Raw genomic sequence first — 26,271 nt, 5'->3', positions numbered from 1 at the left:
GGTAATGGCCCAGATCCTGTGGTCTCCTTTGAGGCTTTCCCCAGGGATTCTCCCTGCCGTCCACTCTGCACCCCCCTTTCCTTCTTGGCTGTGCCAGCTCAAGTGGCATTGCTGACTGCCTACTGCATATCCAACTGGGTGGCCAGTGGCATCTTGATCTAACGGATCTAGGCTCAGCTCACCCCTCCTCCCTTCACGACTCTGTCCTTACCCGACTAGCAAAGGTAGAAATCCTAGTGTCCTCTTGCTCTCTTCTTCTCCACCTGCTGCCTGTGCACCACCGTCACAATTATCGCATAGCACGTGCTGCCGTCTACCTCTAACGTCTCCCTCAAACAGTTGCCTCTTCATTGACCCTCATTGCTTAATAGTGGCCACTGATTTGTCCTTTTTAACTCTTCTAATCCATTCTGGTCTTTCTCAAGCACAACTCAGTTTGAAAACTCATGATATACATAAATGGTACACCAGCAGTCTTTGTAGTAATGGAAAAGGTGGGCGAATGGGTATAAAAATGGTGCAGTCATACAATGGAATAGTATTCAGTCATAGAAAGGACTAAAGCACTGATTGACGCTGTGTGAATTTGGAAACCATCATGCAGGTGAAAGAAGCCAGACACAAAAAGGCCAGATTGTATGATTCCATTATGTGAAATACCCAGATGAAGCAAATCCATGGAGACAGAATGCAGATTGGTGATGACCAGGGGTTGGGGAGTAGGGTAATGGAGGAGCTGCTTAACCAGGGTGGGGTTTTATGTTGGGATGATGGAAGTATTTTAGAACTAGAGAGATGGGATCTGCGCAGCATCCTGAAGGTACTAAATGCCACTGAGTTGTTCACTACAGTGATTGAATGCTATGTGCATTTAACCTGAATTGAAAAATGACAAAACTTCATGATGGCTCTTAAAGAAAAGATGATGCTTCTTAGTCTGGCGCCCTGTTCCCTACAAGCCTGGTTCCTGGCTCCTTCTAGGCTCACTGGGCCCTGCTCCCCGACATGGCAGCCCGGTCCTCTCCCTTTTTACCCCCTCTCCACCCCCACCTAGTGGTTAATCTTCATAAAAAGTCCAGGCACCTGCTTGCTGCTAAGGCTTTTTTCAAAGGCTTCTTGGAGTCTTCTCTTTTTACTTCTGTTTTGATGAGAGAGTTTGAGTGCCGAACACAGAATGAAGGCAGACTGGGATTTTTTTTTTTTCAGTACCAGAGATTGAACCCGGGGTGCTCTACCACTGAGCTATGTCCCAAGACCTTCTTTTTATTTTATTTTATTTTTTTAATTCAAAACAGGGTCTTATGAAGTTACTGAGAGTCTCAAGGCTGGCCTTGAACTTTCAATCCTCCTGCCTCAGCCTCCCTGCTCATGGGAATCATGAGTGTGGGTCACCATGCCTGGCTTGACCTCCAGCTCTATCTAGAGGAATCAGAACCATGAATTCTTCTGAGTCTCACTTCTTTTGCCCTCCCATCTCCCACAAAAGCTCTATGAGTTTGTTAGTCTTTTAAAGCTTCTGGGAACATTAATTTAAGACTCTTAATTTTTGTTGGGTAGAATATCAATTTTTACTGTTCTCAAAATCCTTGAATGAAACTGTAGATTGAAAATCCTGTGATACTCATATGCTGTTCTCTACCGGTTTTCAATGCTACTTATGATACTTTTTCTAAAAAGTAAGATATTAATGTGGTTTGAAGTTCATAAGGAGTGGCAGGAAGGGCTGTCTTTGGAACCAGGCAGACTGACTTTGATCCTGTCTCTATCACTAGTTTGAAGAATGCATGAAACCTGTCTGTCCCTGTTTCCTCATCTGGTCAGGGGGTAAATATTACCCCTGAGGTTTGTGTTGAGAATCAATAAGATTTTCATAAAGTGCTTGGCACAGTAGATTTCTAACAGATGCAAGCTCCCCATAATCAAATCCTGCCATCTCCACTTTTTCTTGAGGTTGGTCTTTTTGGGGTTTTTTTGGGTGGCACTGGGGATTAAATGCAGAGGCATTCAACTGCTACATCCCCAACCATTTTTCTTTTATTTTGAGTCAGGGTCTTGTTAGATGTCCAAGGCTGGCCTGGAACGCATGATCTTCCTGCCTCAGCTTCCCAAGTCCCTGGGATTACAGGTGTGTGCCACCGTGCCCAGCTCCATAGTTGATCTTATTTTCCAAAATCAAATTTGTTGAGAGTTTTAAGAAGCTGGAATTATTTATTTTCTACTTGATGGTGCTTTATTTTTAAGTGCATCGACTTTGAGATGTTGAGGACACCTGGCCATTGTGCTAGCGCTGTGATGGGTGAAGTGAATTGGGGCTCACTGTGGATACTGCATAGCTGTCAGAACCAACAGAGGAGGTCTGCAAACGACAACATTGATAGATAGCCAAATCACAGTGTATGGAAAAAAAAAAGAAATGCAACGTGGCATATAACCTAATGTCATTTATGAAAATAAAAAAATTTAAGAACAGTCCTGGGAATCTATCCTACAGAAATGAAAGCACCAGAGTTTATGGATTCATGCACAGAACTTTTTACTGCTGCTTTGTTGTGAGGAAAACAGAACAAAACCAAGCACAACCTAAGTGCCCATCAGGGGGGAATGATTGGATGAATTGTTAAGCAGCTATTTCATTAAATAGTACACAGCTATGAAGAATGAGCATTAAGGCTGGGTGTGCTGGTGTGTACCTGTAGCCTCAATTACTGGGAGACTGAGGCAGAAAGATCAAATGAGCCCATAAATTCAGGGTTACCCTGGGTAACACAGGGAGATCCTACCTCAGAAAAAAAAAGCATTAGATTTGGATCTACTGCCTTGAAAAGATGATCATGATATATTCTTAAATAAGAAAAGAAAATTGTCACGATCAGATTAGGAATCCTGATTCATTAAACTACATCTTTCTTTTTCTCACACTCATGGATATGTGTGTCCACCTATTTAATGGATCAATGGATCGAATGATCTTGCAAAGGTATAGACCCTCCCCATGCTGTTAGCAGTGGTCACCTGCTGGGGGTGCAGGGAGATAAGCAAAAAGACTACCAAAGACTAAACAAACAAACAAAAAACCTTAAAAAACTCATGATAAAAATGTCAAATAAACCAGCCAGGTGAAGTTGTGCAACCCTGTAACTCCAGGACTTTGGGAGACTGAGGCAGGAGGATTGCAAGTTCAAGGCTAGCCTTACCAACTCGGTGAGACCCTGTTTCAAAATAAAAAAATTTAAAGGCTTAAAATTTTTAAGGGCTGGGGATGTTGCATAATGGTATATCACTGCTAGGTTCTGGGTTTAATCCCCAGTACTGGAAAAAAAGAAAAGAAAAAAAAAGAGAGAACACAAAGATTCTACCACTGATATTGCTAAAATGTATGAACAATAAAAATGCGAATAGACAAGGACTGGATTGTAACATGCACCAAAGAAATAGCTGGTAGGAGAATTTTGAGCAAAAGCAAAAAATATATGGATACAAAACAGCAATATCCAAACCAACAATACAAACATCAGAAACTTTAGGATCGCTGCTTGTGGGTGGGTGGAGAGGAGGGTGGGTATGAAGGTCAAAGGGAATTTAAATTAAAAAAATTGAAGAAAAATCATGTGTATGGACCAGTGATAATGAGGACCTGTTCGTCATATTCTCACCTCATCTTATTCTGTGCCATAAGATGAGGTGGGACCTGGCACGGTGGCATATGCCTGTAATCCCAGAGGTTTAGGAGGTTGAGGCAGAAGGATCGTGAGTTCAAAGCCAGCCTCAGCAAAAGCAAGGTGCTAAACAACTCCATGAGACCCTTTCTCTAAATAAAATACAAAATCGGGCTGGGGATGTGGCTCAGTTGTCAAGTACCCTTGAGTTCAATCCCCAGTACCAAAAAAAAAAAAAAGAAAAGAAAAAGAAAAATGAGGTAGAATATGAGGAATTCCACACTATATAGGGTTCCAAAAAAAAAAAAAAAAACAAACCAAAACCCCAAGAACTTTTTTCTAGAATTGCTTATGAGAATAATACTAGAACCTACCTATAGTAAAACACACCCTTGACCTTAGGATCAACCTTTCTATAGAGCACAATGTAAGGGGACTTCGGTGGGCCAAATCCCCAGGGATGCAATATCTAAAACTCTGGAAGGGTCTGAGGAAGGGCCACTAGTGCTGTTAAGATACTAAACCCAGGAATTCCCAGACCTGTCCCCAAGGGACTTAGTCCGGCACCACCTGTAATGACCAGTGAGAGAACACGCAGTAGTTGGTGAGCGCCTCTGCCCTTACAAACCTGGGGGAACACTCTGGGGACAATATTAGCCGTTAATTAGTTCCCTGAAAGAGTGGCTTTGAACTTTTGGAATTAAAATTAATTGATGGCCACCGAGATTACATTTATAATCCAATCCACTCGGAAGGCTGAGACAAGAAGATTGCAAGTTCAAAGCCATCCTCAGCAACTTAGGGAGACCCTGCCTGTCTCAAAATAAAATAAATGAATAAAAGGCCTAGGGATGTAGCTCAGGGGTAAAGTGCCCCTGCGTTCTGTCTCTAGTACTGGAAAACAAATCCCTTTTTTTGAAGGTATAAAAGAATGCCATATAATTTCTATAGGATTGAGACTCCCCACCCCCTGCCCCCGGGGTTAATCTAACTGCTCTTTCCCTGTATTTTCCCAAGCTTGCCTCTTTTTAGCAGCGGACTACACTTATCATTTGAGCTTTGAACTCTGCCCCAGTGGATAAGTACTTTCATTTAGGTACACAGTCTGCAGAAATAGGGCCAAACTGTGAGCAAACAGCTTATTTGTGATAACAGGCCTGGCCTTTGTGCCCACTGTCTGAGGCTAACGGTCCCTCATCGCCAGCGCATGGCCGCAGCCCACTCCCCTCCTGTGTCCCATAGGTGCGCTGCATTCTCTCAGGGTGGAAGTCATGTCCTGTAAATAAGCTGAGTTTTGCCGGAACTAATGCAGGGAGCAGGACAAGTCACACAACTGCGAGTGGCTTGTCCTGCCAGGGTCGAACAGTTTGCTATTGACCATCCTTGTCATGAGCCTTTGGGTTGCTGAAAGGCCACATGAATGCAGTTGCCCTCCCTCTTCTGGAATGTGTCTTATGGGGTGGCACTCTGCATAGTTAATGAGCTATTAGCTTTTCCATTAAGGTTTCTTTCTTTCTTTCTTTTTTTTAAGGGTTTATAACTTGGTATTAACAATAATTTGCTTCAGGCAGGTGTGAAGAGCCCACCATGGTCTTTGCTCTTAGTGTTGCTTGGGTGGGGGGTGGAGGGTTGGCTCTGTCCCATGTTTGTCCCATACAAAGAAAACATGTTTAGGAACTAGAAGAATTCCCTTTTTTTCTTTCACATCGTTGTTGATAATAGCTCTGTTTGTTATAAAATATTTGCAGAGGGGACAGGCTCAAGACAAGACAAGGGGACAAGAACCCTGAATGGGTCAGGACATCTGCCATGGAGAGTCCTCCAGGAGTGTTGTGTGGTTGGTGATTCTGAGGAAATAGATGCAGAAAAGTTGGCAGGGAAGTTCTAGTGCAGAAATTCCCTCTGTGGCATGCTAACCTGGTTAACCAGGATGCGAGAACCCTCGGCCTTAGCCGCAGAACTCCTAGAAGCCTGGGTGGACAGGCAGCCCCACAGACAGTTTCTCGTGGAATCCATGCAGGATTCATGTTCATCCAAATTCTCAAAGGGTCATGGTCATGGGGAATCTGTTTGCTTCCAGCCTGAGACATCTACAGAGGTAGGCTGGCTGGGCTTCATGCTTGGAAGTTATGGTATTATGGCAGGAAAATAAATGTATGTCTGGTCCCTGCCCCAGATTCCTGGCACAGAGCTCTTAAAACTCTTGGAATCTCCAAAGTGCTTTTGGATGGTAATATGGTAACTGGTGGCTGGGGAGCATGGGTGGCCTGGGTAGCCTTAGGGTGAGAGGCTGGTGCCAGGGGAACTAACCTCTGACCTCCTAGGAGGGGAGAAGGACTAAAGGTTGAGGTGATCACCAATGGCCAATCATATAATCGATCATGTCTAATAAAAATCCCCAAAGAACAATGCTAAGAGCCACAGCCAAGTAATATGATGCATGGCATTTTTGGTTGAAAGGTGACGCCAGCAAGCTATTGAGATGATATGATTATGTTAAGATCTGCATTCTTATGGATATCAGATTCCTGCTGTCCACCTTGGCCTGCTACGGGACTCCTGGAGAGTTCCCATTGGTTGGGGAAGTGGGGTAGAAGGGAATTCCGGAGGAGGGACTTCCTGTGGGGGTCCGGGAGAACGCTGCGTGGGTCGGTTGGCAATCTTCCCGGGAGCGTACGGGGCATTGGCGGCAGTTTCAAAAATAAAATTTGTTCCTGCTTGAGTGGCTCGTGATTTTGTGCCCAGCCAGACTGCGGCAGAACAGGAAGCTTCTGGGATGCTGAACATGTAGAGGTTCCTGGAAGGTGGCCCCCAGGGAGAGGGCATGGAACTCTGCCCCCTTCCCATGTGCTTTGCCCTGTGAATCACTTCATCTGGCTGTCCATCTGTAATATTCTTTGTAATATCCTTTTTAACACATGGGTAAATATAAGTTAAGCATCCTTCTGAGTGATGGGATCTGGCTTCGTAAATTAATCCAATCCTTGGAGAGGCTCATGAAACACCCTATTTATAGCTGATTGGTCAAAGTATAGGTGATGACCTACTACATGCAATTGGCATCTGTATAGGAGGAAATATTTATTTCAGAGGTTTTAGTCCATGGTTGCTTGGCCCTGTTGCTTTAGGCCTGTAGAGAGGCCAAACTTGGTGGGGAGAGCTTGGTGGAGCAAAGCTGCTTATATCCTTGTGGCTGGAAAGAGAGAGAGAGAGAGAGGGTGGGGGTCAAGGTCCCAAAAGCCCCTTTGAGGATATGCCCCTAATGACCTCACTTCCTTCCCTTAGGACACACATCCTAAAAGTTCCTCTGCCTCCGAGTAGTGCCATCAGCTGGTGACCAAGTCTTCAATGCATAGCCTTTGGGGGACATTTAGGATCCAAGCCACAATAGCATCTGAAGTGGGGGCAGTCTTGGGGAATCTGGCTCTAACTGTAGGTTGACCATGTCAGAGAGCTGAACTGTAGAACTCCCAGTTGGTGTCCACTGCAGAATTGCTTAACATGTGGGGAAAACCCTACAGGATTTGAGATCTGTGCTGAGTGTGTGAGGGGAGGAAGACAGTTTTTGTTTTTCTTCTCTTCTATATGAATCATCAGGGAAAGCCTGTCATCTTAGGGGATCTGAAGAGTCCCTAACTGGAGTGGAAGAAGTGGTTTCAGGAGGTGACCACATGGTGATAGAATCTGTCCTGAACAAGAGAGTGAAGGATGTGAGGAAGGACCTCCTATGGAGTCCTCTGGCAGGTGAGTGGCTCAGAGTCACTGACTGCATCAGTGGCCTTGATGGGGTGACGGATCGTGGGCTAATCCTGGGGAGCAGAACCTGAGAAGGCAGGAAGGAGGAATAGCAATTTCATGTTCTAAGGTGCAGATATAAGTTACCAATTGTAGGAGCTCCTGAGACCCTTTGAAAAATAAGAAGGAGTTGGCGTCAGGACATGGTGACCTATCGACTCCTTATAGATCTTCTGCTGACTCGCTGGGGTGTTGCTGCTGGAGTTGGAAAGAAACCCAGAATGTCTAGGGATCCCATACCAGTAACCAGGTTTTGGAGGAATCAGTAGGTTGGATTGTCCTTTCATCTTTTTGTGGGAGACCTTGTCTGGCCCTGGGAAGACCGGTTCCATTCCCCATATATGGGAGCTTCCAGTGACCCAGAAGATACTCTTAGCAGGAGCGTCCCCAACCTAACTAAGAGATTTTAAAGTTTAAACCTGAGTGTTGAACTGCTTAGTATGTAGGAAGAAGCATTCAAATACAGAGAGAACAATACACTAGAGATGTCCACAGTCATCTTTCAAGAGAAAAGGTGCCCTAGGGTCCACTGCAGAGAACATACCAATGTCCTCGAATGTCTATATATTAGTTTCACTTCTCAATAGTTTCCATCTTCCAGTTTTAAAATAATACGTGATCACCGTAGAAAATTTAGGAAAATATAGGTAAGGAGGAAGCAAATAGCTAATTATTGGGACTGGGATGTAGCTCAGTGATAGAGCACTTATCTAGTATGCACGAGACCCTGTGTGCAATCCCCAGTCCACCATGAACCAACCAACCAAGCTAATTATTTCTACTTCTCTCCCTTTAGCTGTACCTATTTTATATTTCTTTTCATATTAAGTATCTTTTAAAATGCCATTTTATACCATGTCATTCTAGATATTTTAGATGATCAGAAATTATAAAGAAAATTATAATCATTTATAATGTCACCACCCCTGTTAAAATAGTTCTTAACATTTTATTATGGAAAACTTCAAATACTTATAACCTCTTAGTATTGTAATGTATTTATTTTATGTCTTGTCTGTGTGTGTATCATATATGCATGTGCATATAGACATGTATATACACACATGCACATAGGAAAACAAAGATTACATATTAAAGTTTTTTTTTTTTTTTTGTTAGTACTAATCTTTTCATGACTTGCCTTTGCCTTTCAGATCAAATCCAGACTCTTTTTTTTTTTTTGGTACTGGGAATTGAACCCAGGGGTGCTTTGCCAGTCCTTACTATTTTGTGTTTATGTATATATATGTATTTTTTTCCCCCAATAAATCACAAAACACTGTCAGGTGAGGAGGTAATTCCAGTGATTGGAAGGCATGTAATTCCAGTGACTTGGAAGGCTGAGACAGGATCACAAATTCCAGGCCAGACTCAGCAACTTAGAGAGGTCTTATTCAGCTTATCTGAGACTCTGTCTAAAAAAAATAAAATAAAAAGGGCTATGGATGTGGCTCAGTGGTAAAGTATCCCTGGGTTAAATCCCTAGTACGAAAGAAAGGAAGGAAGGAAGGAAGGAAGGAAGGAAGGAAGGAAGGAAGGAAGGAAGGAAGGAAGGAAAGAAAGAAATTGAAGAACACAGGAAAGTACTATAGAAGTGTGACTATTCTTGGGGCATAAAGGAGAGGGATGACCTCTGTTAGAGCTGGACACAGAGGGTGGCCCTCGAGCTGCCTGTGGGCCCTTAGGTGGAGCAGTGGCTGTGTGGCAGTAGCTGAGGAATGCCAAGAGAACAACTTGAGCTTGGTTGGAGTTGGAGACCAGGAATCCGTGTGGGGTCCCATCCCCTGATCAGCAGCTTCATTGACTATTCCGACAGCTGTTTCTGAAATCTGAGCAGCTTCCAGATTCCTATGCCTCATTCCACTCCCCATCCAATGAGGTATCTGCCCTGGTGCTCCTGCTCCTGGAGAGTCCTTGAAGTGTCTCCGTCTTCCTCATCGCTATCGACTCTGTCCTGGTGAAGATCTCTTTGCTTTTTAAACTGGAACACAGTGAATTGGTCATCCTACCTCCTATCTCGGATTGCTTTCTTTAGTTATTTATTTCCGTGTAAAAAACTGTCCTGAAATTCAGCAGCTTAGAACAAGTGCTAGTTAAGATCCAGAGTTTCTGGGGGTCAGGAGTTGGGCTTTGGCTCTGTTGAGTGGAGTGATGTAGCTGGGTGGCCCCCTCCTGAGATGGGAGTCGGCATTGGTGGGGTCACAGTCTCTGAACTCTCTTGACTCAGCCTCTAGGATCTGTTCTGAAGCTCATTCACATGGCCAATGTCGAGAGGTTTCATTTCCTTGCCACTGGATCTTTCCATGAGGCTGGCTGGTGATATGACAGCTGGCTTTCCCTAAAGTGAGTGAGGCAGGTGGCAGGCGGTGAGGGAGGAGGGAGAGAGATTGACCAAGATAGAAACTGCAGAACATCTTCCTGATCTTGGAAGTGATATACCACCACTTCATTGGTCTCATAGACCAATCCTGGTACCTAGTGGGAGGTACCATACAGGACATGGGTGCCATGAGGTGGGATCATTTGATACCATTGGGAGGGTTTTTAACTGATCTTTTCATGACTCACCTTTACCTTTCAGATCAAATCCAGACTCTTTCATTTTTGATACTGGGGATTGAACCCAGGGGTGCTTTGCCCCTGAGCCACATCCCCAGTTATTATTTTGTGTTTTAAGACAGGGTCTCACTAAGTTGCTGAGGCTAGCCTCACACTTGCCAACCTCCTGCTTTAGCCTCCTGAGTAGCTGGGATTACAGGTGTGCACCAACCACCACACCAGCTCAAAAGTAGAATTTTTTAATGACCTGACAGAATAACTCCATGTACAGAATGAATATGATTTTCACCTCTAACACTAGCAAGCAAAAGTATCACTGGTAGTGGAAAAGCACCTACCATCTAAGCATCTTGCTGTCCATCAAACATGCACCACTGGGCCTGGCCCCAGACTTGTTATCACAGCACTTAGGGCTGTTTTTCCGTGACCCCTTTTGAAAACACCCACTTTCATTTATTCACGACATACTTATTGAATACGATCATATTTTAGACACTGGAAATAAAATAAATGAAAGTCTTTGTTCTTGTGGGTCTTAACAATCTGGTGAGAAGACACTAGGAACCCAACAAATAAATAAATAAAATAAGTGATGTTTAAGTAAAATTATGTAACATAGTAGATATTCTTGTCCATCAGAAGATGGTAACTAGCTGGGTGCCATAGTATATGCCTGTAATCCTGGGAACTCAGGATCACAAGTTCAAGGCTAGCCTGGGCATCTTAGCAAGAGAGTGCTCAAAATAAAATAAATAAATAAATAAAAAGGGCGGAATGGAGCTCAGTAGTAGAGCAGTCCCTGGGTTCAATCCCCAGTACTGGAATAAAAGCTAACTGCCACATGGGTAAACTGTAGATCCAAGGAAGAGCGTCTGAGGGTTCTTGGGTGAAGGCCTGCTTTGCAATTTTGAAAAGGTAGTTAAGGGCTGGTGATGTCACTCAAGGGTAGAGCACTTGCCTAGCATGAAGAGGGCTCTGGGTTTGATCCCCAGTATGGAAAAAAAAAAGATAAAATAGTCTGTTAAATGGGACATTTAAATAGAAACTTGAAGTCACAAAGGCAGAGCCATCTGCATTGTGTCTCGTGTTCACAAACGCACAAGGAGGTTGGTGAGGCTGGAGCGCAGTGTGTGAGGTCAGCACAGGTGTGGGGAAGGGGGGAAATCCCACCTGGGAACCTACAGGCTTCTGAGAGACTGAGCAAAGTGCAGAGAGGTGTCATGGTGCGCCCCAACAATTGCAAAGCCTCTTCCAGCACTGTGCTAAGAATGTGGTGTAAGATTCTGGGTGATAACAGAGAAACCTGTCAGGAGGTCATGGCAAGAATCCAAGAGAGACAGTGCTGGTTTGGATCTGAGAGTTGGTTGAGATGGTGTGAAACCAGGTGGTGTCCTGGTGCTGGAATCGAATTCTCAGATCCTATTTCTTCATCAAGTGTGGTACCAGTTGATGGCAGAGTGGCTCACATGATCCAATGTCACAATCGATCTATTTCCTTCAGAAGGATCTGTTTTGATATTCCTGATTAATAAAGGATCCCTTACACATCAGGGTTAGGTTACCTGTTAACTGTAACAGAGGGCTCTGTCTTTGAGGAGTGCTCATTGATGAGGAACTCAGCCTTTGGTTGTTAGAGTCTGTAAACAAGTCAAAATAACACCTGGCATTTTGCCAGAGGAATGTTAGAGTTGTAAACAAGTCTGGATGGTGCCTGGCAAAATGCCAGAGGGAGTGGTTTGAGAAGTAACAAAAGCGAGCCATTAAGTGTGGAGATTCCTTATTGGTTGACTGATGTATCTAGTTTATGCTAATTAGATAAGCTGTGTGGAATGTATAAATACTGCTCCTGTCCTGCAATAAACGGCTCCCACTCCTGCTGTATCAATCTACACAAGTTTTTCGTCACCCCCCGGTTATTTTGTTGCAGCCGGACTGCGGCATTCGGTCAGTTCTGACACTCCTGTGCCTTGGAAAGGAGAGGGAGACATGAGCATAGCCACTTGAGTATGCAGCTGGGGTACCTGGTGGTGGAGGCTGGGAGAGCTGATCGTAACTCATGGGCTTTGTAATTAAACTCTTTTGTTATTAAGGATGTAAGACTCCTGCCGTGTGGGAATGATTTACTCATAGGAATTCAGCCTGCTTTGCTATAAAAATGTTGATATATTGTTCTGATCATGAGATCCAGAAACTATTTGTTTGTTTAAATCTCTAGCTATAGATGTCCATACATCATATCAGCTTTCTTACTAATGTCAAATTCATTGAGCTCTCTGTGTGTGACTAATGTCTCAATCTTTCTTTTTAAAATTTTATTTATTTGAGGCTCCCAGTGTTGTTTCAAACTTTCAAGAGCTGTTAGTTTTGGGGATCGGAAAACTTTTTGATATGTCCAGTCCACACCATTCTGTGACCCTAGTCCTCTGATGAAGGTAGCAGGCTTCAGTTAAATAAACAAGCATTTCTACTGATGGCAGCAGCCTCAGCATGGTTACATACACCAGGTTGCTCTCTATTGAGGGATCTTTGCTGACAGAATCTTGGTTGAGAATTACCTAGTGATTTTTTTCCTTCTGTGTCCATGTAGCACACGTGAAACTGAGTACCACACATGAACCAAATGGGTGTTAAAATATATTAACAATAATTTTTCCCGGTACCAAAAAAATCTATTTTTTAAAAGATGTTAAATAGTGGACAATGTTATGACTAATACCATTCTCCCACATTTCTATCATCACTTTAATTGGAGTGTTTATATGGTTGGGCACAAGTCTACCATCTTTATTTTGTATTTATTCTAGCTTATTTGTTACTTTCTTCCTCAATTTTGGTCTTATTTTGAGTAATTCAGATATTTTAAAATCTTCCATCTTATCTTTTTTGAGTTTTTAGCTCTGTCTCCTGTGTGTGTGTGTGTGTCCTGAGAGTTGCTCTAGACACTACAATATGCATCTTTTACTTATCACAGAATACCATCAACTAATGTTGTATTACTTCTTTACTATCACTTTAGATGGTTAATTTTTCATATGATCATGAGGGTAAAAAAAATCAATGTGAGGCCTATTATATTTATGTGAAGATTAGCTGCATTCAGATTTGCATTTTACAATCAATGTGGGTGCAGAGCTCTCCTCTGCTAATCACAGAATTGATCATGCAGTTCACTGACATTTGTGTAGTGGTTGGTTGTGGGCTTACCTGAATGAGTGTTTCATTTCTTCAGAGACAAATTGCTCTTTTGTTTTTCTCTTTTGAAATAACTAACACATATGGAAAAGGAAAAACCCATAAATGTTAAGTAGAAATCTTTCTTCCAAGGGATATGGAAGGAAGGTTGGTGTAGCCCAAGCCCAGGTGTAATGGCCCTTTTTACAATACAGATGATGAGAGGTTTTTCCTCCCGGTGGCTGATACCGTTTTACCTGTTTAGCACACATAGACATTTGGGGTCCTGATCTCGTCTGATTAGGTTTTGCTTTTAACTGGCTCCCTGGAATAGTGGCTTCCCAGGTTCTTATCGGGAAATATAATCTGAAACTCACTGCCATTAATACCTCTTGAAAGCTCTGCAGAGAGAAACAATATTTATGGAGGATTTGCCTGAAGTGTTTGTTGTCCATCCATTTTTGAGATAAGTCATCACCAACCTGTTGTCTTGCAGACCCCTGCAAGGTTGTCTGCAAATCCTCTATTGAAGGGATTATTATTTCTGTCATAGTTATCTAGAAGGACACAACGGTGACATTGAATAGTTTGTTTAAGGGAATAGAGCCTTTTACAGTATCCCAGGTCTTTACTTAAAAGAAGAAAATTGTGTGATAAATGCAATCAGTATTGGGATGTGGCACTGGAGTCTGCCGACTTCCAACTTAACTACTTGTGTTTCAGGCTCCACTCAGCATCATAGCACCATGTTAGTGTTGGAAAGGACCCCACAGACTTGAGTGTGTCAATCATGGCACACCTGCACTGTTGAGTGCTTCGCAGCAGACAGTGGGAAGCCGAGGTGCTGCCCAGGCATGGGGGTGCATTTTCTGGGAAGTTCTAAGTTCTTTGTAGTTACAACATTTGAGATGGTAAGAACTCCTGATTTACATATCGTTTTTACAATGTTGATAAGGAAAGGGTACAGAGAGAACAGCAGCTTCCAGATGTCAATTCTGTAAGAGTGATTGGGGGCGACCAGGGGAGTTCACTGCTGACATGGTGCCCCAGAGCTGCACGGCAGGGATTCGCCCCATCATTCCTGTGGTCACACACTGCTTAGTTCAGCCCACAGTGGACAATGCACTCAAGGAGGGAAGCTGAAGGAGTCCTGTTTGGAGCCGGGGAAAGTAAAGAAGAACACAAAAATCATGGTGATACTGCAGTTTCCATCCAGATGCTCTTCATCACGTCTGTAAATTGCATTAATCTGATTTGATTTCTAAAAGCCACATCAAGATGCCTCTAGTTTCTCAAAAACCGGTGATCTTTGAGAAGGGGAACTAGAATGGTGATCATGTCCAATTTAGCTCTTCATTTACAGAGAATTAGACTGTCCACAGGGGCACGCGAGACAGCCTGCAAATTGTCCCATGAAGCCTTCTCTTTCATCTTATTTACAAATAAAACAATTTATAAAGATAACTATTTCCGTGCAAAGGAATTCCAAACAGCTGGGTGCAGTGACACACACCTGTAATCCCAGTGGTTTGGGAGGCTGAGGCAGGAGGATTGAGAGTTCAAAGCCAGCCTCAGCAATTTAGCGAGACCCTGTCCCAAAATCAAAAATACAAAAAGACTGAGGATGTGACTCAATGGTTAAGTGCCCCTAGGTTCAATCCCCAGTACCAAAAAGAAAAGAATTCCAAACATCTAGTTTTGAAGGTAGCGTTAATCTATATTAGATGTATTAATTACATTTAGTACATTTTGTTCCTAAACCAACTATAAAATGTTAGACATCAAATCATTTTTGTTTCCATCTGTTTTTGCCACGCTAGGGATCAAGCTCACGGCCTTGTGGATGTGCTAGACAAGCACTCTACCACTGAGCTACGCCCCCAGCCCATTTAAAAAAAAAATACTTTAACGTCAATTATGCATATCACTTACTAATGGAAAAATACAAATTTATTATATATTACATGTCTTTACATATTTAAATAATCTTTAATGATTCCTAATTAAAGTTAAAAATTTTTTTACTTAAAAACGCCTCATAATCATGTAACTACAAAAGAAATATGGTTAAAAAGTTCCAAAGGGGATGTCTAAGGCTGTGAAATGGGTTTGAAAACAATTTTAAGAAAGAAAAACGAAAAAAAAAAGCATAAGTGACAGAACAATATGTATTATTTATAAAAAGCAAATGAAAATCCTCTTTTATAAATTATCTCTCTCTACATCTAAAAATAAATACAACGGGCATAGAAAAAGGTCTGGAGGGGTATGTGCCAAACTGTTCACAGCAACTACCCTGCAGAAGAACAGTTCCAGCTCAGGTGGGAATGGATCAGGAGTACTTAGGTACTGTGTGTAACAATAATTAAAAATAACAGTGGAAGGCAAAGCTCAGGGGTGGGGGTGGCCTTGAGAATGTGCCTCCTAGGTCTCCTTCTGCAGAGTGCACATGATCACTGGCTGATGATCCCAGTGACTACACCCTGAGGTCCATCAGTGCCTGTGGTCAAAGCCACATTCTCATGAGCTGTTCCCAGGAGGTGGGTGGAGGATACTGAGCAGGCCTGTTCTGGACATGGAGGGACGCCTCTGGGGATCAGCTTTGGCCTAAGGACTCTCAGATGACCTTGCAAAACTTTTGCTGCAGTTTCCTTTCCCTCCCCTCTCTCCCCGTCCTATTCATTCTTCCTTCCTTCTTTCCTTCCCTCCACTTTTTTCTCAACCTTCTCCAGCTCCATCTCTATCTTCCCTTACTGGTCTTTCTCCCAGTTAAATCTCTGGACCTCTAATCCACCTTGGTGTCTACTTTCTAGACGACCCAGACTAACTCAAATGTTTAAAAAAAATTAGTTAATCATAGGCAAAGCCTAACATTGTGCCGTAAGGACACAGGAAGTCTGGACCCCCTGCAGCTGCCAATGTGGGAGCTGTGCGTGTAGATAGAGCTCTCTCAACCTATTGCAATGTGTGTAAGTTATGTTTATCAAATTTATGTGTTATTGAGGCACCTGGGGTTTGTTTGATACCAGGCAGTTGAGATACTTTTTATAAAAAGGACATGTTGGGCTGGGGATGTGGCTCAAGAGGTAGCGCGCTCACCTGGCATGTGTGGGGTGCTGGGTTCGATCCTAAGCACCACATAAAAAATAAAAAAATAAAGATGTATCCACCGAAAACTAAAAAATAAATATTAAAAGATTCTCTCTCTCTCTCTTTAAAATAAATAAATAAATAAAAAGGATATGTTAAATTTTATGACTGGAATTTAAAAGTTTTAAGGAAGAATGTCCAAAGTTTGTGTTGGAAACTAATTTTTTTTTTTTTTGGTACCACCGAGCCACATCCCCAGCCCTTTTTATATTTCACTTAAAGACAAGATCTTGCCAAATTGCTTAGTTGCTGAGGTCTTGCTAAGTTGCTGAGGCTGGCTTTAAACTTGAGATCCTCTTGCCTCAGCCTCCCGAGCCACTGGGATTACAGGTATGTGCCACTGAGCCTGGCTGAAACCAAATTTTAATCCATATTTTATTTTATTTTTGGGGGGTAATGGGGGTTGAAGTAGGCTGGCCTTGAACTTTGGATCTGGATGCTCTTGCGTCAACCTCTTGAGTTGCTATAATCCATATTTTAAACGTGTTTGTTAATATTTATAATCATATATAAAATAATAAGATATATTGAACAGTTCTTAAAACTTACGGGAAAAAGTTGATTTTAAGTATTAGGAAAAAATAGAAAGCATAGTAAATGGTAGTTTTGAGACACTAAAATCATCTTCAAGAGTATCAAAATTTTCACAATTAATAAAGAATAAGCCAGTGTATCCACATGGAGAATAGGCAGGGATGTGGTGGTAAATATTTAGCAACAGGTTTTGGGGGATGGAGGGATATTCAAAAATATGAGTATATAAGTTAATTATAAATTTTACCAATGAGAAGGATATATAGTGCATGATTTAAAATAATAATAAAATATCAATATTATTTATTATAAATTTCATAAAGCCAGTTGATTCTGAATATTTTCATTGTTTTTGCCAAACTCCTCTGTCCATAGCCAGCCTGTGGTTTGATGACAGGACTTGTATCCCAATCCACTAATTTTTTCTCTACTAAATTTATTGTTATTACTTCTTTGTGTGAATCATTGTCATTCTTATTCTCATTCTTATTGTATTTATCAAACTCCAACCTTTCAGCTTTAGCCCTGCTTTATTAACTTTTTCTCCTTCAACTTCCTAAACATAGACATTGAAGGCAATAAATCCAGCCCTGGTCTATGGTGTTCACCAATTTCCCTGGTGTAAATGCTGCTTGGATTCCAAGTTACCAACTCAATTCAGATGTTGCTGAATTCCCAGAAGATGCCATCACCTTATGGATACAACAAACCTGAACAACCTCAAGATCATAGATAAAAGTAGATAAGAATAATTAAAGACTGGCAAGTTTTGTGTATTATTACTCTACCTATAATAATACCTGTAATAATGTATCTGATTGTAAGTACATTTAATTTAATTTTTAATAATGGCTGGCTTTAACAACCAACTTGCAAAATTCTTGAGACTCTCCCTATTGCCTCTTGGGAGCCGGTACCAGTTGGCTGCAGGATACCACTCATGGTAGTAACTGGTGGGGTTTCAGTTCTAGAGACAGACAGGGAGCCAACGGTGCAGCTCTCTGATAGATGAGGAGTGGTCCCTTGGTTACAGTGGAGGCAGGGAGGAAGGGGTAGCCACATGCCAGTGTTCCTCAGAGAAGCGGGGATTTGTTCGAGTGCCACTTAGAAGCAGGGATTTGTTGGAGTGTCACTTTCGCCTTCTCAGTGGTGGTCTTCATGGCCATAAGACTAGTCTAGTTCTTAGCTTGCAAGGTTGGATTACTGTCCTGCTTCTGGGTGAGTCATCCCCTCTCCAGATTCTCCCCTTGCTAGTCTACACTCACATTCCAGAATTGCTGAGGGCCATTGCTAAGTAAGAATGACGCATGGCATGACCCAGGTCATTTGCAGTGACATTGCATGTAAGGTGACCTTGCTCAAGGACCAGGGCGGATCCGGGTTTAGGGCGGATCGGGTTTAGGGCCTCCGGTTTAGGACAATCGGGTTTAGGGCGGTTCCAGATTTAAGGTGTACCCTGCTGGGAATAGGGCGTATCCTGCTGCCTCAGGCGCGCCTGCTCCTTGAGTTCCCGTTGAGTTCTCGCGGGATTCAGAGAGTATTTGGGATTTCGCCCAGAACGTGAATTGGGCGGAGAACGTGGATTCCCCCAGAACGTGTTTGTAGAGTGCCGGTGTGAGTTCGGGAATAAAGAATTGCTGTTTGAATCTACAAGGTGTGTGGTGGCTCGTGATTTTGTGCCCAGCCAGACTGCGGCACAGAATAATCTTCCCAAGCACATCTTTGCATGCATTTCCCCCATCAGTCCGGCTCTGTGTAGGATGAATTCTACACAAGAACCTGGGCTTTTAGTTTTTCCGAATCACTCAGCAGCCTTTGCACTTCCCCCTACGCATGCATTCCGAGTCCTCCCCTGTTCTGCAGACCTCTCACCTACTGGCTGTTGAATTTGCCAGTTGTATTTCACCTCTTAGGTTTCGTGGCACCTCGCCTTGTTCTAAGGGTCTGTTCCACGTGACTGCTTATTTGCAAACTGTTCTTCCTCTCTGAACCACCTAGACTCCTAAGTACCTGCCCCCCACCCCAACTGTTGTTGAAATGAGCACTTGCACCCCTCTTTGGGCGCATGGTGTCTTGCAGTCTTAGGCACATTTCCACACTCACATGCTGGTCAGTATATGTCTAAGTCAACCACAGACTTCTTGGGGGAAGAGATGGTAGATAGCAGCAAACATTTCTTGTTGATGACAAGAAATTCATATATTCCAAAATGGAATACCCCCTGATGAGTTGTAATATTCGATCAAACTAGTATTTTTAATTTTTCTTTTTTCTTTTGGTGGTACTAGGGATCCAACACAGGGCCTTGTGTGTGTGTGCGCTAGGGCCACTGAGTGACATCCCGGCCCAAAATTAGTTTCTGATACATCTTTTCCTTTACTACTTATTTCCTAATCTTCAGCTTGTCTTTGGAACTATGAAGTTTGTTTTGATTGCCTTTTTTAAAATTTGGTACTGGGGATTGAACCCAGGAGATCTTCACTCTCGAGCCACATGCCAAGCCCTTTTTATTTTTTATTTTGAGACAGAGTCTTGCTAAGTTGCTGAGGCTGGTTTTGAACTTGGGTCCCTCCTGCCTCAGCCTCCTGAGCCTCTGGGATCACAGGCAAGTGCCACCGCACCCAGCTGTGACTGCCTTTTGTACTGGTCTGCATGGGCTGACATGCAAGATAGAGCAGACTGAGTGGCTTTAATGACAGTCATTTATTTTCTCATGGTTCTGGAGGCTGGAAGTCAGGACTCTCAGGGTTAATATCTGGGGAGGGTTTTCTTCCTGGGTTCTTACTGTGTCCTCATATGTCCCCTTTTCTTTGTGCACACATGGACCGAGAGAGTTCTCTGTTGTTTCTTCCTTTTTTTGGGGGGTGCAGTGAACTTTATTGATGGTATGTGACAGTAGGGCTCCCTAAGCCCCTCCCCTTCTTCAGGGGATCTGGGATGGAAATGGGGAGGAGGGGAGATTCTCAGTGTGTTGAGGGACTGAGTTAGGGGCAGGGACTCCCCAGCAGCTGAGCACCTCTCTCTTCCTGTGTTCTTGCTGGGGCAGGTAGTGCAGGGGCTCTTAGTCCTTGGAGGCCATGTGGACCATAAGGTCCACCACCCTGTTGCTGTAGCCAAATTCATTGTCATACCAGGAAATGAGCTTAACAAAGTGGTTGTTGAGGGCAATGCCGGCCCCAGCATCAAAAGTGGAAGAGTGGGTATCACTATTGAAGTCGCAGGAGACCACCTGGTCCTCCGTGTAGCCCAGGATGCCCTTGAGGGGGCCCTCTGATGCCTGCTTCACCACCTTCTTGACGTCATCGTATTTGGCAGCTCTCTCCAGGTGACAGGTCAGATCCACAACTGACACGTTGGGAGTGGACACACGGAAAGCCATACCAGTGAGCTTCCCATTCAGTTCAGGGATGATCTGGCCCACAGCCTTGGCAGCACCGGTGGATGCAGGGATGATATTCTGGGCAGCCCCACAGCCATCACGACACAGTTTCCCAGAGGGGCCACTCGCAGTCTTCTGAGTAGCAGTGATGGCGTGGACTGTGATCATGAGTCCTTCCAGAATGCCAAAGTTGTCATGGATGACCTTGGCCAGGGGGCTGAGCAGTTGGTGGGACAGGAGGCGTTGCTGACAATCTTGAGGGACTTGTCATACTTCTCATGGTGCACGCCCATCACAAACATGGGGGCATGGGCAGAAGGGGCAGAGACGATGACCCTTTTGGCACCACCCTTCAAACGAGCCCCGGATTTCTCCATGGCAGTGAAGACACCGGTGGGCTCCACAACATACTCAGCACCAGCATCACCCCATTTGATGTTGGCGGGATCTCGCTCCTGGAAGATGGAGATGGACTTTCCATTGATGACAAGCTTCCCGTTCTCAGCCTTCACTGTGCCATGGAATTTACCATGGGTAGAATCATACTGGAACATATAGACCGTGTAGTTGAGGTCAATGAAGGGCTCATTGATAGCGACAATGTCCACTTTGGCAGAGGTGAAAGCAGCCCTGGTGACCGGGAGCCCAATATGGCCAAATCCTTTCATTCCGACCTTCACCATCACTGCACGAGACGGGGAGGGGCGGCTGCCTATCGAACGGGGAGGAGCAGAGAGCCTCTTCCTTTTCTTATAAGGACACGGATCCTACCAGATTAGGATCCCACCCTTATGACTTCATTTAAACTTAATTATCTCCTGAAAGCCCCATCTCTCAATGTAGTCACATTCAAGTTCATGGTTTCAAAAGATGAATTTCAGGGGGATACAACTCAGTCTATATCACCTTCCAAACAGAATTTTGTTTTATTTTCCATTGATTATAAAATGGTACTGTACCTTTCCCTCACCTTCTTGAAAAAACAAGTGAATTTATTATTAAAATTGAGAGCCGAGAGAAGCAGAAGCGCTGTGTCAGTCACAGCATCAGCAGGGCGGTTTGGAGCCCAGACTCCCAAGCTGGACTGTGCTGGTGTCAACCCAACTCTGCCACGTAGCTGTGCGACCTCAAAGATGTTACTTAACTTCTCTTTGCCTCAGTTTCCTTGTGTGCAAAATGGGAATGATAGCAAAGGTTCCACCTCACAGGAAGATGATGATTGTTGTAGGGGAGAGGAAATGAGATAATGAGTGTGTGTAGAACTCCTGGAACATTATTATTATGTTTATCTTAAAAAGCTTTTCGCTGGGTGCCAAGGCACACTGCTATAAACCCAGTGGCTTAGGAGGCTGAGGCAGGAGGTTTGCAAGTTCAAAGCCAGCCTCAGCAACTTGGTGAGGCCCTAAGCAGCTTAGTAAGACTCTGTCTCAGAATAAAAATTAAAAAGGGCTGGGGATATGGCTCAGTGGTTAAGCACTCTTGGATTTAATCACTGGTACAAAAAAAAAATCTCATATTTAATGCCTGTGGAATTGTGTGTTTACAGCACCCCAGTCAGGCAGGTAATAGTATGGGAACATTATTTAATGCTTGTATTGATTTGAAGGTAGCATATTGCTTGGAAATAATAATAAAAAAAGGCTAGTCATCAATTGGTCATAAAAAGGATTCTGACCAAGGTCACATATACATCACCTGTCACTTATGCCAAGTTCCCCTAAGCTTGACAAATGCTTACTTGCAAGATTAGGTCAGTATTAGGATGAAGGTGAGCAGCTATCAATGAGGGCACACGAGAGGTGTTGGGCTGAGGTGTTGGTGGCATCTGAGAAGACTTCTAGAAGTGGTGATATTTGAGCTGGAGTTTGAAGAATGAGAACAAATTGGAAGCAGGGTACCTCCTATCAGTGCCCGGGGTACTCTGAGTCCATACGGTTTTCAGAGAAAGACTCAACAGTATTTCTCTAGCAGTGAAAATTCTCTGGTATCAGAGCTTGCAGCTTCTGAGAGGGGAAAGAGAGAATTTTGGCAAAAATGGCAGAAACCGTGATTTTTAAAAATATTCTGAATTTTAAAATTGATTTAATAAAAATGAATCCAAATCTTATTTTTATAGAGACAAACAGGAAGTAGTCATTAGTTGGTAATTTTAGATGCCATTTGGCCATGAATTTCATGTACTTATTCGGTTAGGGAATATTTTGGGGGTGCCTCCTATGTACCAGGAGACTGAGGGTATAGTGGGGAGTGGGTCAGCCCTGTGGTCTTGTTTTGGGGTAGGAAAACAGGTGAAAATGTGGCAACTATTAGGATAGTGGAAGCATAGGTCACCGAAGCCTTGTCTGAGGAAGTGATGGTTTTCCCATGGAAAGGAGTAGAAATTAGCCAGACAAAGAAAGGTGGGGAACAGTGTCTCAGGAATAGGGAACAGCATGTGCAAAATCCTAGAGATGAGACCTTGACATTGAATTAAACACAAAAATGCCTAACATGTCTGGAGCTCAGAGGATGGAAAGGGGAATGGATGAGAAATGAGGTGGAAGAGTTCAGCTGGGGCCAGTCGAGACAGAAACCATTGAAAGGGGGCTGAATTTTTAACTTGAGAGCAACAGGGAGCCTTTGAAGAGTTTTCAGTAGGGTGTGTCATGATCTCATTTACATTTTCAAATAACCAAGTTGGTTGCGGGCAGGAGAACTGATTGGATATTTACTGTGCGATCATGTGAAACTTTAAAACAATCCTTTCTATTTGAATTGAGAGACTATAAAAACCACAATAAAGAAAATTCCAAACTATAATGATAAAAATATTACCCATGATTCTCTTGCTCTAACTGCATTTCATTTCTTCTATCTCTCCTTTTTTTTCCCATTTTTTCCTCCTTGCACATTCACTTCTTACACTATCGAAGTCATTGGTGGAAGGCTTCCTTGGCACGCATTAGCATGGCTAAATAAATCCCAGCTGTTACTCACCCCGGAGCACACTACAGAGCCGCTACAGAGCTGCCGAAGTGAGAAGTATCTCGATTGTAAATCAATTTGCAGTGGTGGCTCTTATTTGTGCCTTTGAATTTGGGGGCTTATACTTGATACCATTGTTTGTTTTCTCTATTCACGGTGACTTCATAATTGCAGTATGTCTGCCCAAGCTGGTGGTGGCCCTGGCTTCTCATTTTCCTTTAGATGCAATTGCTCTGGAGCATGACCATCTGTGATAGCTGAAATTATCGTGCTACAAACATTCCCTCTTCCTCCCCTCTCACTGCAGGCATAGTCTACTGCTCTGTGTCTTTGACTTTGAACTTGACCATATGACTTGCTTTGATCAAAGCAGCTCCATGAGCAGGGGCCGTGAGTGTACTGCACCCTGGACTGGGCTCCTGGGCTCCAGGGTCTGCATGGAGCTTTGACTGTCCCAGGTAGCCATTGGTCTGGCAGGGGGAGAGACCTGTGGCGCAGGCTTCTCCCCAACCCACATCTGAGTCCCCCTGATCTGCACTCGGTGGGGTGACTTAGGGAGCTCAGCCTCCACCCCTCAACTCAGTCGATGTTGTGTCAAGGAACATGGCCTTCGGGCAGGTGGCTCTGCAGAATTATACTGGTAAGAATCTTTTTGATGGCCCTCTCCAGGGCTCCTCTGAGTGAATTTTGTGTATGTCACAAATTAGTCTAGCCGTTTTTGCACATTCATTCAACAATTATCATATTAAATATTTACAAGGGTCAGGCACCATGGATTCAAGAGTGATGAAAAACAACCCCCAGTCTCTTGGACTTTAAAGTCTAATGAGAGAGATAGGCTTAAGTGACCACTTAATGAGTGCAAAATTGCAAATTAAGATAAAATCCTTGTGAGTGCATTAACCTGACTGAGGAGTTTGAAGCTTTTTTTTTTTTTTTTGAACGGGGGTTGAACCCAGGGTCCCTCAACTGCAGAGCCACATCCCTGACCCTTTTTTATATTTTTTATTTAGAGACAGGGTCTCACTGAGTTGCTTAGGGCCTTGATAAGTTGTGAGGCTGACTTTGAACTTGCAATCCTCCTGCCTCAGCCTCTTGAGCTGCTGGGATTACAGGCATGAGCCACCTCGCCTGGATGTTTTTACAAGCTGTTATTCAGCCCACTACAAGGTGTAAATTTATTATACTGTCCAATACCGCTAGCTAGTTATGACTCTGTGTACCCACTCAGTGGTAACTTACACGTAAGATTTGCCATTCCATCCATTTTGGGGCATAAATTCAGTTGCATTAAGTAAATTTACATGGTTGTGCAACAATCACCACTACCAATCTCTGGAGCTTTCTTATCTTCTTAAACTCATGAAACAGTAGTTTCCTAATCCTCTCTCCCTCCAGGCCCTAGCAACCATCATTCCATTGTCATCTCCATGAATTTGTCTACTCTGGGTACCTCATATAGGAGGAATCACAGTGTTGATCATTTTGTAGATACTTTTTAAAAACCATACACTAAGAAGAAAATATTTATTTTAAAAAATTTCCAGAATATATTAGGTTGAATTGTATAAAACTGGCTTCTTCTTCTGGAATTTTTTTTTGAAGGAAATTTTATTTATTTAGGTTTTATACATTTTTAAAAAAATTTTTATGTGGTGCTGAGTATCGAACCCAGGGCCTCACATGTGCTAGGCAAGTGCTCTACCACTGAGTCACAATCGCAGCCCCTGGTACTGGAAATTGAACCCAGGGGCCCTCTACTACTGAATCACATCGCCAGCCCTTTTTGTTTTTTATTTTGAGGCAGGGTCTTGCCAAGTTGCTGAAATTGGCCTTGAACTTGTGATAACCCTGCCTTAGAGTTGCTGGCATTACAGGTGTGTATCACCGTGCCCAGTCCAAACTAGCATTCTTATAGGTGCCCCACCCCCAGCAAAAAAAAAAAAAAAAAGATTAAATATTGGCAATTCATTTAGTTTTACATAATATAAGTAATTCCTATAAAACATCAAGAAAAAGTTAAGTAGCACCATAGAAAAATGAGCTGCTGACACAATCCAACATTTCACAGAAGAGTAGACACATTTTTGTAGTGAATTTTTTAACTTATAGATTTTTTTTTTTTGGTATGTGGTACTGGAATTGAGCCCATGGGTACTCTCTCACTGAGCTACTCATCCCCATCCCTAGCCTTTTTTATTTTTTATTTTGAGACAGAGTCCTGCTAAATTGTCCAGGCTGGCCTTGAACTTCCCATTCTCCTGTCTCAGCCCCCTGAGTCACTAGGATTAGAGGCCTGAGCCACTGCACTTGGCAATTAATAGTTCTACCATGAGTAGTCTCATCATTCACATCGTGCTATCCATGTGGTTCAGGGCAGCAGCTAATTCGGAAGTTAGGAGCAACTGAAAATAGGCACCAAGGCTCTGGGCCATTAGAATTTCCAGGGTTGATTGCTATATTGGCAGGAGGCCCCGACTTATCTCATCCCAATAAAGAGAAAACACCAGGATTGATGTCAAAGGCAAAAAAATATTTGTGAGAACATTTTCAAGTTCCTTAGAACCTTCTTCTGTCTTCTCTGTTAAAAAAAAATTGGATGGAACTGGGATTGGCCAATAGCACAAGGACAGAAAAAATAGCTCCAAAATAAACACAAACTACCACAGTGCTCTGCATACTTGGGAGAAATAAGGAATAGTGATAAGTGTTCATGCAGACCCCTGACTACTGTTTATTTGGTGAGAGGGGAGGGAAACAATGTCCTTAACTTTTGACTAAACTATTTTGAACAGTAGACTGAACATGTTCCCCTCTCCTATCAAACCCTTCCTTCCGATATTATTTCCTTTAAAAAAATTATTAGTAATAAGTAATTTGAGATAGAAATTCAAATTGTAGATTAATTTAAAATAAAAAGTAGGTATCTTTCTATTGATTGATTGATGAGATGTCCACTCATTAATTCACTCATTACATATGTATTGAGGGTCGATTTAGGGCCAGGCACTGTTCTAGCTCTGAAAATTCAGCCGTACAAGAGACATGTGCGGTCACTGCCCT

The 26,271-nt window shown here is 43.1% G+C and overlaps 1 protein-coding gene and 1 long non-coding RNA gene across 2 annotated transcripts; one reads left to right on the top strand and one right to left on the bottom strand.

The window, feature by feature from the left end:
• The first annotated feature begins 9 nt into the window (after window positions 1-9).
• Window positions 10-25,914, top strand: LOC125618524. Its single transcript, XR_007349862.1, has 5 exons — window positions 10-203; window positions 14,161-14,169; window positions 19,879-20,097; window positions 20,505-20,510; window positions 25,904-25,914. It is a non-coding gene; the product is annotated as an uncharacterized LOC125618524 (long non-coding RNA).
• Window positions 185-20,979, bottom strand: LOC107140384 (glyceraldehyde-3-phosphate dehydrogenase-like). Its single transcript, XM_015483392.2, is given in 3 exon segments — window positions 185-215; window positions 19,882-20,465; window positions 20,468-20,979. Coding segments are annotated over 2 exon segments (999 nt in total). The 5' UTR covers window positions 20,928-20,979; the 3' UTR covers window positions 185-215; window positions 19,882-19,926.
• Window positions 25,915-26,271: the final 357 nt, after the last annotated feature.

This window comes from Marmota marmota, unplaced genomic scaffold (assembly GCF_001458135.2).
Source record: "Marmota marmota marmota unplaced genomic scaffold, marMar, whole genome shotgun sequence".
Lineage (NCBI taxonomy): Eukaryota > Metazoa > Chordata > Mammalia > Rodentia > Sciuridae > Marmota > Marmota marmota.
Note: the sequence above shows the minus strand (reverse complement) of the source record. Positions and strands in the feature narration are given on the sequence as shown.